The sequence below is a fragment of the Cyrtonyx montezumae genome, unplaced genomic scaffold, assembly GCF_038088225.1.
Source record: "Cyrtonyx montezumae isolate F1298 unplaced genomic scaffold, pur_monq_1.0 scaffold_24, whole genome shotgun sequence".
NCBI lineage: Eukaryota > Metazoa > Chordata > Aves > Galliformes > Odontophoridae > Cyrtonyx > Cyrtonyx montezumae.
Window position 1 is genome coordinate 4053520 of NW_027071981.1, and position 12066 is coordinate 4065585.

The 12066-nt window shown below is 59.1% G+C and overlaps 1 protein-coding gene across 1 annotated transcript; it reads left to right on the forward strand.

The window, feature by feature from the left end:
- Positions 1 to 2566: 2566 nt before the first annotated feature.
- Positions 2567 to 12066, forward strand: SRF (serum response factor). Its single transcript, XM_065739526.1, has 7 exons — positions 2567 to 3112; positions 3301 to 3567; positions 6007 to 6268; positions 8090 to 8209; positions 9133 to 9324; positions 9652 to 9728; positions 10007 to 12066. Exons 1-7 carry the CDS (start codon positions 2642 to 2644, stop codon positions 10100 to 10102), a joined length of 1485 nt encoding a protein of 494 aa, XP_065595598.1. The 5' UTR covers positions 2567 to 2641; the 3' UTR covers positions 10103 to 12066.

Genomic DNA, 12066 nt, shown 5'->3' on the forward strand with positions numbered 1-12066 from the left:
TCTCCTTCTCTTTTTTTGGTGTCTTTGTAAGACACTGCTGACAGTGTCTTTTTGACTTTTCCTCTTCGGGGTCAGGAACCCAGGTGTGGGGTTGAGATTTGTGCCATTAAATCTTGTGCATCTCTTGGCAAGGAGAAGCCCTGTGTTGGGGCAGTCCCTGCAGCATGACAAATGAGTCTCCCATGCGTGGTGGTGAAGGGTTTGGGACAGCCCCAGTGAAGCTGTGAGCTCTCTACTGCACCAGAGATGCTCAATTCTGCACTAGATGGGCCCTGAGCAACCTGCTGTAGTTGCCTATGCTTTGGCCATTGATGGAGCAGCAGTGTCTGGGATCCCCTGTTGGTCAGAGGAAGTCACAAGCAGTGAAGCTCTGGGAAGTAGTGTCAGGATGGGGTGCTGAGCCTCACCCCAATACATTGCGAGGGCTCCAGTGCCTCCCCACCGTGCGTGTATGGGAAGGCACCAGAGCTAGGACAAACTCCAGACCCGGAGGGTGCAGAAAGATTGGGGGCTGGGGTTGTGTATTTTTGGAAGTGATGTCATGAAAAAGCTCTGCATCCTTGGGGACAAGACAGATGTTGGCCAAACTAATTGGAAACAGCGGGCTGAACAAATAGGCCCCTAGCTAAATGCGGCACAGGGGAGCGGGATGTTGGAGCATCCCACTCCAGCCTCTGCTGGAGAAGGAGAGGACTTGGACAGCTGACAGGGATGGGGTCCCATTGCCCAAACCCAAGAGGAAGGAACGTAGTGCCTTGGGAAAAGAAGACAGTCTGCCATACCCAGGGCTGGAGAGCAGCATGGCTGCACCACAGCAAGGAGCCACTTAGCATCCCGAAACCCAAACGTGTATGGTACAGAACACTGTGGTGGCAGCAGAAACACATTGTCTTGGCTGCTAACTGCCTGCAGCATGAGGATCTCCTAGCCCTATGTCTCCACATGCCCTTGAGAGCTGTTTTTGCTGTAATGTTGCTGAGCTCCCCTCAGCCCCTGCATGCCCAGAGGTCCGTGGGCTGTGCCATGGGGCACAGGCCCACCCACAGCTTGCTCAGCTTCCTACTGCTGCCCCGTGGTGCTTAGGCAGGTGTGTTAGGGCCCTGTGGGGAACCAGTGGGGCCCAATTGCTCCAAGCAGCCTCACCTGGGACCTCCCACCCAGGGGAGTGGCCCAGGAGCTGCACTTAAGCTCGAGGCAAGGTTGCTGGGATTTCTTTGGCCTACCGCATAGGTGCTTTGGCCTGGCTGCAGGCATGTGTTGTAGCTCTCTCATCCAGCCTGGCCCTGGGCCTATCTCCTGATGGGTACACAAGCAGCTGTGACAGGACTGTGCCCAGCACCTGGCTCTCCCTGCTCTGTTCAGGTACTGTGGGACTATTGGTGAGGGCTTGGCCTGATTTGGGTCTCCCAGTGCAGAGGCATCAGAGGGGGCTGCTGCTGCTGCTACCCCCAGCCCACCCACAGCACAAGTGTCTCTGAGCACATCTCCTATGCCAGGCCCCAGGCCTCTGAGGGACGCTCCCCGCAGCCCAGGAGCTCCAGGTTGGAGATGCGGTGTGAACAGAGCCCCAGCACTGGTGCATGCAGTGTCCGCGGGCCCATGCTGGGCAGGAAATCCACCTGCTGCATGAGGTGCAGAGAGGCCTGGCAGCCCCTCGGGAGCCACCTGCACCAGGTGTGACCGATGCTGGACCCCGGGGCTGGGTGGCCGGGGCATGTGATGGAAGCATGTGAGCCCCAGTGCCCTGTGGGAGCTATAAATGGCATGTGTGCTCACTGGAGGAGCACGGCTGGGGGGAAGCCAAGGGGGGTGTTTGTTTCTACTGCCACACTGCTCCAGAGGAGGCTGGACCCAGAGAGGGGCAGGCGGCTGCAAGGGCTGGGGGTGGGTGCAGAGACCCCATGCCACGAGGCCTGCAGGCAGCTGTGTGCGGGTTTGGGCTAGCTGAGGTGCGCTCCTGCGGCTGTCTGGGCATCCAGCTGGACATCCTGCACGGACACAGCCAGCCCCCACCCAGGAAGGTGGAGATGGCTTTAACTTGTCCCGCAGAGCTCTTTCGCAGGAGCGACGTTTTGGTGCTCTGCAAGCGCTCGCGTGGCCTGGAGCCAACCTGTGCTTCAATGGCTTTCCCTGATTCTCGATAGGAGGAAGGGAGGCGTGCTGCAAAGCGTATAGCTGGAAGCTCGGCCTTGCGCTGCGGTCCCTCCGAGGACAGCAGCTCCCGGGCACGGGTGGCAGAGAAGGGGGGAGGGGGAGGGGGAGGGGTCGGGAAGATGCGCAGCGCGTTCCCCTCCCGCCCGCCCCGTCCATGCTGTGCGCGGTCCCTTTAAGAGCTCCGTGCATGTTTCAATCCGCGGGTGACGCGGAGCGGTCGGAACGTATGCAAATCAGCCGCCGGGCGGCGGCCAATGGGAGGCGGCGCCGGGCGGCCGGCGGCCAATAGCGCTGCGCCTCCCCACGGGGCGCCGGCTCGCCCCATATAAGGAGCGGCTTCTCCATAAAAGGCAACATTGTATCGCTTTATATGGGGGCGGCGCGGCGCGGCGGGGGCGGCGGAGCGGGGCCGTGAGCGCGGAGCGGGGCCATGGCGGGGCCGGCCTGACCCGGCCCGGCCCGACGCGACCCGCCGCGACCCGCCGCGATGTTGCCGAGCCAGGCCGGGGCCGGGAACGGCGCCGCCGCCGCGCTGGCCCGCGGCGCTGGGCTGGGCCGCTCGCCGGTCCCGCGCGGGGCGAACGGCGGCGGCGGCGGCGGGGCGGCGGCGGGGCCGCCCGGGGCCCGGCTGAAGCGGGAGGCGCTGTACAGCGGCAGCGAGGGCGACTCGGAGTCGGCGGAGGAGGAGGAGCTGGGCGGAGAGCGGCGCGGCCTCAAGCGCGGCCTGGCCGAGGCGGCGGCGGCGGCCGCGGCGGCGGCGGTGGCGGTGCCCGCTGCGGGAGGAGCGGCGGCGGCCACGGCGGCGTTCGGGAGTGGCGGAGCGGGCGGCGGAGCGGTGAGCGGAGCCAAGCCCGGCAAGAAGACGCGGGGCCGGGTGAAGATCAAGATGGAGTTCATCGACAACAAGCTGCGGCGCTACACCACGTTCAGCAAGAGGAAGACCGGCATCATGAAGAAGGTGCGGCCCCGGGGCACCGGGAGCGGCCCGGAAGCGCGGGGCGGGGGGCGGATGCGGGGGAGCGCGGGGCCGGGAGGGAGAGGAGCAGGGTGCGGGGAAGAAGAGGAGGAGGAGGAGGGAGTCCCCGCCCGCGGCATCCCCCGCCGAGGGGTCCCCGGGCGGCCGTGACGCCCCGCGCCGCCCCGCAGGCCTACGAGCTGTCGACGCTGACGGGCACCCAGGTGCTGCTGCTGGTGGCCAGCGAGACGGGCCATGTGTACACCTTCGCCACCCGCAAGCTGCAGCCCATGATCACCAGCGAGACGGGCAAGGCGCTCATCCAGACGTGCCTCAACTCCCCCGACTCGCCGCCGCGCTCCGACCCCACTACCGACCAGCGCATGAGTGCCACGGGTTTTGAGGAGACCGACCTCACCTACCAGGTGTCCGAGTCGGACAGCAGCGGGGAGACCAAGGTGAGGCCCCGCTGGGGGCTGGGGCCCCTCCCGCACCGCTCAGCCCCTGGCCGCCTCTGGGCGCTGTTATCTCTCCCCGGGCGTCTCCATGCGCTCGCACTCATTGATAAAAATTTGATTCTGCCTCCATGGCCTTATAAGGCCTGGTTTCCCTCGCCAGAGTCCCTGGCAGGGCCCCTCACATTCCTTATAAGCTGCAGCTGTCTCTTGCTTTGGTGCTGTTTTGGAAGGGGGCAGGGAGGACACGGGGAATGGAAACACTTGGCCGGACCAAGTGCTCCTGCTCCCTGCCTGGTGGCCTGCTGCTGGGAAGCCCCAGGGCAGGGCTGCCTGGTGTGCACTGATGGAGCTCCTTGGGGGCTTCAGTGGCTGGGCATGAGGATGCTCAGAGATCTGCCCAGATTTGGGGCTGTGCTGTGGCTCCCTGGGTTCTGTTGGGTGCTGTGAGCTCTGTTGTACCCATGCCAGTGGGATGAACAGCGACGTCCTGCTCCTCCAGCTAGCTGTATGCCAGCCTTGCCCTGTGGAGGCTGCTCAGTGTGCAACAGAACCCAGTGAGGGTGCTGGAAAGTCCTGTGTTGTTGATGTAACCCCAAAGACAGTGAGCACAGACCCAGCTCTGGGGTGCTCTGGGGGAACCTCGTGTGTTTGCATCCCGCATCACCTCTGGTCATGCTGCTGCTGGGTACCCGGGTGGGGGGGGATTTCCACTCTCCCTATGTATGTGCTGCTAAGCCCCGTAAGTACCATTAAGGGGAAAATGTTTGCTAGGGATCCCAGATGGCCAAGGTGCTGTGGGCTGGGTACCCCCCCTGCAGGATGGGCCCTGGAAGGCTTCCCACTGATGGGAGCCCAGCTGCCCCAGGCTGGCGTGACTCCCCTGGGTGCCTGGTGGGAGCTCTGCCAGCCCTTCCCAGCAGGCGTGGGGCAGGAAGGGCTGCGCGTGCCACTGACTTGTCCCTGGTGCAGGGCTTGTTCACACAACGTCCTTTAAGGTTTGCAGTGGAAGTGCTGCCGGGTGGCCCCAAAGGAAATGTGCTTTTGTGGCGTGGTTGCTTTGCAGAGGTCTGAACCTGCTTCTCTCTGGTGCCAGCCCAGCTTGCTGCCCTTTGGCTCAGGCTCCAGGTACAGCCCCTGATGATGGTAGGAGAGCTGTTCCCAGTGCAGACAGGACGTGCTGGTGTTTGGCCACAGCAGTGCGGGGAGCTGTGCAGCCAACAGCAGCTGTGAGGTCCTCCTGCTGTGCCAAGCTCCAGTGCCTGCCCTGGAGCACAGCTGGGATGGCAGCAGGGACAGGGGGATGCTGTGCTCCTGGGACAGCTCCAGCTTCACAGCAGCAATGTTGTGCACTGATCTGGGCCATCCCCCAAAGGACCTAGTGCCCTGTTTGGATGCTGATCAAGGTTGGAGTAGGAGCTGGGGGTGGGGGAAAGATGGGTCTTTTTCCCCCATCTGGAATACGGAGCAGGTGCTGGAGAGCAGAATGGGATGTCCCCTGTGTAGTACGAGGGCCAGAACCTACAGGGCTATTCTGAACTTGTGGAGCATTGAGTATCTTTACTGATAGTGACTCAAGGCTTTGCTTCTGCAAGCAGGCTGGGCTCAGCAGGGTGCTGGGGCGAGTCAGGCTGTCCAGGGGCTCAGGAGCTTCCCAGGCAAGCATTAGGTGTCTAAACCCATGGTCTGTCCCAGTTCTCTGTGTGCTGGGAGCTGTCATTACAACCCAGGAGTGACGCATTGGAGGTGGCAGGCTGGGGAGGGCAGAGTTGGATGTGCGTGCTTGGAGCCCCTTTGCTTTTCTGACTGCACCATGGTTTGCCCTCTTGCTTTAAGGGAGTCTTGGCGTGCCCCATGTGCATCTCTTGGGCTGCCTTTCTCATGCCCCAGAGGATGTAGTGTGGAGATGTTACAGGCCCTGCTGTGTGCAGGGTTGTGGTGAGGAAGGAGGGAGCTGGGCTGTTCCAGCTGGAAGTGAGCCCACTCTACTGTGGCTCATGCAGCCAAGTGGGCTTCATGGCCCAGGTAGGGAGCGTGCCTGCGGCTCCCACATCGCAGGGGGCTGTGGCTGAGCTAATGGAAAGTGCTTGTGCTGGGCGCCACGCCGTGATCACGTGCCTCTTCTAATTTGGATGTGGGGGACAACAGTGCCAAGGCGGAGGGGCTCTGCTCTCCTCCCTTGATGGGCCCTGGGGCAGGGCTGAGTGCCCAGGATTGGCTCCCCCTGTCTAAAATGGGCTGCCTTCCCTTTTTTAGCTGTTCGTGGAGCTGTGAATTCCTGGCTGCTGGCAGTCTGACAAGCCGGGAACAAGGCGCAGCACGTGGGAGCGCTGGGCCTGCCGTGCAGCGGGAGGGCTGCAAGTGTGCCCGCCTTAACCCTTCCTAGGCAGCGCGGGGGTACAGCCTGCAGAGCCTGAGCTCTTGGCCTCTCTCCTTCCCCAGGATGTACTGAAACCGACCTTCACTGTCACCAACCTGCCGGGGACGACGTCCACGATCCAGACGGCGCCTACCACCTCGACCTCCATGCAGGTCAGCAGCGGCCCCTCATTCCCCATCACGAATTACCTGGCGCCAGTGTCTGCCAGCATCAGCCCCAGTGCCGTCACCAGTGCCAACGGGACAGTGCTGAAGACTACTGGAGCCAGTGCAGTGACATCTGGGGGCCTCATGCAGATACCCACTGGCTTCACCCTCATGTCAGGTCAGTGCTGCTCAGGGCTGAGCGCTGTGTCCATCTGTCTGTCTCTATGCACAGAACATGTTGAGAATGGAAGGTCTGGCTGCAGGTGGAGGCAGCAGCTGTGCCTTAGGATGAACATGGCTGGGACGCTTTGCTTGAATGGTGACAGTTCCTTTAAGGCCCTACTGCTGGGAAGGGTGTGGTGGCGGGGAGCTGAGCGGGAGTACCTCAGGGCAACACTGAGAAGCCTGGAGGGAGCAAAAAATGCTGGTGGTGATGAAGCTTTACTTTCTCCCTCCTTTTGGCAGGTGCTTCCCTGTCTCTGGGGTCCCCTGCCATTCCCTCATTTACAGCTGCACTTCCTGGCTCTTTCCAGCCAGCAGGGCCAGGCAGTTGTGGGTACAGCTGGACAGCTGCATCAGGCACAGCACAGTCTTCCACTTTCCTGCCAGAGCTGGAGGGCCAGTTGAGTCACTGACAGTTCAGCACTTGTTTCTGCTCTGTTTGTTTTAGATTGGGGGGAACGGTGGCACCTGTAGGGGCCCTTTCCTTGTTCAGAGAGCTGACCTCAGCATGCAGCTGAGTGCACAGGGGAGGCAAAGCAGAGCAGCCTGGATGTGGCTCTTAGAGAGTCAGGAGGACAAGGCTTGGCATGAGCAGCGTGCTGGCAGGTGTAGTTCTCGGTCCCCTGCCCCAGTGCTCCACAGCTTGAGAACGTGTAGGAGATGGGTTGTTGGTGCATCGAGGCTGAGTTGGGAGGAGTGATGGAAGGAGACTGCAGTGCTCAGATGCCTCGTGGATGTGGTTTTGAGTGCTAGTGTTTGGTTCTGAGCAGCTGTCATGCCTGGATCTGTAGTTGGCTGCTGAGCCACAGTGCAGAAGATTGGTGATGAGAAAGGCAGAGGTGCTGCTGTGTGGGCATTGTCCTTTGGAGGAATCTCTTGTGCTGAGTGGAGGGCTCTCTGAGTGCTGTGCTAGGGCTGGGGTACTATATTCTGGGTACCCGCACTGAGGGTGAGGCACTATTCTTGTGTTGTGCCTGCTTGTTTTCATGCTGCTAAGTCTGATGGCCTCTTAGAGCTCCTGTGGACCCATGCAAGAGGACCAGATTTCCCTTCTGGTCTGAAGGAGCTGTGAGAATAATCCATGTCCTTCTGGTACATTGCATGGGGAGATGCCCAACCTGGGGCTTCTGGTGTGGAGTGTGGGGTGATGCCCAAACTGGCATCACTTGCTCTTCCATCTGGAGGCAAAACCTGAGCCTGAGGGGAGCTCCATGCCCTGCTTGGTGTCTGCATAGCTGTGCTGAGAGCCATGCAGTGAGCAGGCTGGCCCAGGGACTGTGTGGCTGTGCCCCTGCAGCTCTGGGCTGTGTGTTGGGGTGACTGTGGTCTTGTTTCTGTGTGAGGCACTGCAGTGTCCTTGGGATGGCTGTTCCTGAGTGCACTGCGGAGCATGATGCTGGGCTCCAGAGGGTGAAGACCCTGCTGGAACGTGGGCTTATGCTGTTCTGCTTAATGCTGTGAGCCTGGCTTTGTGGGGCTGCTTGAGCAATGGACTCTACTGGGGCCCTCTCCTCACAGCATCTTCTGTGCTGTGTCCTTGCAAAGCCAGGAATGGTAATGAGGGCCACTGACATCCCTGAGCTATACCTAGATGCTGGACAGAAGCTGCTGTGGCATTTCCTTTCCCCTCCAGTGCCTTGCAGGCCAGCTGACCACTCCTTGGCCCTTGTGTGCCAGCAGAGAACCTTCCCCAGCACTGTGATGGGCCATATGTGGAGCTGTGCGTGGCCAAAGAGGGACAAAGGCTGGCAGGCTGAAGGCTCCCTTCTCTCCCCAGGTGGCACCATGGCTCAGCAAGTCCCTGTCCAGGCGATCCAGGTGCACCAGGCACCACAGCAAACGTCTCCCTCCAGTGACAGCAGCACTGACCTTACTCAGACCTCTTCCAGTGGAACAGGTAACAGGGACTTCATGATGACTGTGTTCTCTCTTTCTTCCTAACCACTGTTGATACTGACCCCCTCCTGGCCCGGGATCCTTCAACTATCCCAACTGCACTGACGATTTCCCAGATTTATTTCTCTCTGTTGCCAGCTTCCGTGCTGTGCTGCTTCTAGGTAGGTGCTGCTGTGCACAGGGTACCTCAGCAGATTTCAGAGCCTCTCTTGGTGCATCACTTGCTGTTTCATAAAATCAATAAGGCTGAAAGAGACCCTTAATGTCACCAAGTCCAACTCATCTCCACTGTTCCCACCCACCATGTTGCTCATTGCCGCATCTCCACAGTTCTTGAATGCCTCCTGGGACAGTGATCCCACCACCTCCCTGGGCAGCCTGTGTCAGTGCCTCGCTGTTCTTCTGGAGAAGAAATGTTTACTGATAGCCAACCTGAACCTCCCCTGGTGCAGCTTGAGGTCATCACCTCTCATCCTTCTCCAGCAGCATGGAGCTGGGAACAGATTGCTGAGCTTTTCCTAGTTCTCAGATGGTTTCTTTTTGATCCAGCATTGTCCCTTGCACAAGGCGTTCGTTTGCATGTTCTTGTGGCTTTGTATGTGCAGAGGACACTTTTTTTGTTACAAAAAAAGAAGAAAAAATTTCAGTTGCCTGGATGCAGACTGAACTCAGTTCAACTGCTTAATTAGCTTCATCAGGGAACTTGTATCATGGTTTGAATTCAGTCTTGGGGTACTTGGCTATAAGGTTACCTTGCCCTCAGTCCTCACTGACCAAAGCTCCCACTCATTCCCTGGGTTTTTTGTGAGAACAGTGTGGGACCTCCACATGCCTGCTGCTAGCACATGTGAGGGGGACTGAGCAGCTGTGTGAGCGTGGCAGGCTCCTGCTCTGTGGCTCACGTGTAGTTTGTCCTGCCACCAGTGACCCTCCCAGCGACCATCATGACGTCGTCTGTGCCAACCACGGTGGGTGGCCACATGATGTACCCCAGCCCGCACGCGGTGATGTACGCGCCCACCTCTGGCCTTGCGGATGGTGGACTTGCAGTCCTCAATGCTTTCTCACAGGCACCCTCAGCCATGCAGGTGTCCCACAGCCAGGTCCAGGATCAGGGTAAGTCTGGGTTGGTGGGTTTTTTTTGTTACATATTGATTCCAGACTGTTTTCTTCTAAGCCATCGTATCTGCTGAAAAGACTCAGCGAGGGCCTGTGCTTTTTCAAACGAGCTGTGTCAAGGATTCCTTGAGCCATATGCTGGGGGGAAGGGGAGGGTTGCTGGTGTGGGGGACATGGAAATGGGGTAGGCAGTGGCAGGCGGAGGGAGCACGGAAGACTGAAGAGGGACATGTAGGTGCATGAGGGGCCGAAACAGTACAAAGGGTTGTGCCTGGCTCTCCCAGCATCTGGAAAATGTCATCTGTGTCATTCCCTCTGTGGCAGGTGGCGTCCCCCAGGTGTTCCTGACGGCCCCATCAGGCACCGTTCAGATCCCAGTCTCGGCTGTCCAGCTTCACCAGGTAGGTGCAGTGCTTGCAGGTGTGGTGGGGGCTGTCCCTGTGGCTCCTGTGGGGTACTGCTGGCTCTGCTCGGCCTGGACATCCTTTATGGGCCTGGCCACTTGGGTAGGGCTGGTCCTCAGGTCTTGGAGAGCTGGGGGAGCTCTTTGTGCCACCCACATGTGGACGAGTAGCTCTTGCTCTCCTTGGGCAGCAGGTGATAAGGGATGCTGGCTGCTAGTGGAAGCACTCTTAAGGGCACGCTGTCCCTCAGCACTCGCTCCTCCTTCTCTCTCTAGATGGCTGTCATTGGGCAGCAGAGCTGCAGCAGCAGCAGCCTGACGGAGCTGCAGGTGGTCAACTTGGACACCTCACACAATGCCAAGAGTGACTGAGAGGCCTCTGCTGCTGGCCCTGAGCCGTCCCTGGCTTGTTGTGCTGGGGCTGGCAGCAACTTTCTCGTACAGACTGCACCAGTTATTTATTGTTGCCTTTTCACGTTTCCTTCATCCACACATGCACACACACGCGCACCCACCCACCCACACACACAGGCATGCTCGGGGCTGCAGGACCCGCCTGGGGAGAAGCTGTGCTCGGGCCTTGCAGGGCTGGGGGCCGTTGGGATGCTCGTCTCTCACCAGCCAAAGAAGCTTGTCTCTTGAGGGGAGGGTGTGCTCCATGCTGTACATAAATACCAGGGACCCTTCCCAGCTGGAGGCCCTGGACCCTTGGGGTGCTCACCCCTGCTGTGGGTGTTTGTGTGGGGCTGGGGCCTGGAGCTGTCCTGCAGAGCTGCGCAGGCCTCAGCAATGTGCCTTTGTGGGGGGGATGGGTCCTGGCTGCAGCAGCTGTCCCTGGGCTCTGCAGGGAGCAAGTGGTCGACTTGGACGTGCATCTCTGGTTGGGCCTGGTGTGTGGCCCCAACCTCCTCACGTGCACTACAGCAAGGCCTCTGCCCTCAGTGCCTCCTTGCTGGGCTGCCCAGCAGGTCGGCAGCCACAGCATTCAGTGGGTGCCCGGCAGGTCAGCGAGGCCCTGGGAGGGCTTTGCTGCCAGCCCAGCCCTGTGCTCCCATCTTGGCCCTCGTGCTGCTTGTGGACTCTGTACACCCAAGGGGGGACGTGACTGGATCTTTCCCGCATCCCTCTGCTGCAGCTCCAGCCACTGCTTTTCTAAATTTTCTGATGCAAGGTGGAGAAGCAACTCCAGTGCCAAAGGGAAGAGTCTGTGGGGCACTGAGCTGCTGGTGGGCAGCATGCTCCTCCTGGGAGCACCAGGGCTGAAGGAGTCTCAGCAGGGCCATGGGAGAAGGACTGAAGTGTGCTTGGTCCTGCATGGGAGCTGCTGCCTGGCCCTGGCCCTACAGGGAGAGCGAGCAAGGAGCTGCTGCATCCTTAGGGGAAGGAGCAGCTACTGTAACTTCTTTTTTTAAGTTAAAGACGAAAGAAGCCTTGGGGGGGAAAAAAAAGGAGGAAAAAAAAAGAGAAAAAAAAAAAAAAAGAAAATGACTTTATTTTTCTAAGTGTTAAACTCAGTATTTATGTAATACTTTAAGGAATAAAAGTTTGGCTCCTGTACAGTTTTCATGGGGTTTGTACCGGGGGGATGGGAGAGGGGTGGGTGGGCATGGAGGCAGGAAGGGGCCTTGCTTTTGAGTTTGTATTGTAACCTTGGACATGTTCCCTCTGCATTAGCGTTTAACTGTGCTGTCTGCTGGGATGTCCCCAGCCCTCCCTGGGAGATGAGGGGCTGGCAGCAGCCTATCTCTGCTCTCCCTACCTGTGGTGCAGGTGGCACCTCCTGAACTCCCAGCTAAGGGTCTGGGCTGGAGTTTCCCACTCCACAGCCTCAGCTTGTGCTATTCTTTTTGTGGACAGGTTCCTTCCATGACCTGTGCAGAGAGCTTGGGGTGTGCGTTAGCCTTGACCCAAGCCCCTCATCAGGGCCATGCTTTGCTCTGCTTTGCTCGTGCTGGCCCTGTGGGGCTGTGATGGCAGTGCTGCTGCTGGGCATCTCCTCCCTGCCTCCCCAAAGGCAACTGCTGGTTAAACGCTAATGGTGTCTTTTATTTAAGTGCAGACTTGTAAGAACACTTGTGTATCAGGGACGAAATGGCATTTATTGTGTGGTGACATTTTTAATTCATTTTACTGGTTTGAGGGTTGTGTGTGTGCGTGCATGTGTGCGGGTGTGTGTGTGCATAAAGTGTGTGTGGGATTTTTTTTTCCCCTCCAGTTTCCAGGGTTGTGTTTCTGGAAGGATGTGGAAGTAATCACAGTACTATGTACAGAGCTTTCTTTTGTATGAAAAAAAAAAAAATTACTCTTTCAATAAATGTTATCATTTTGTGCACAGA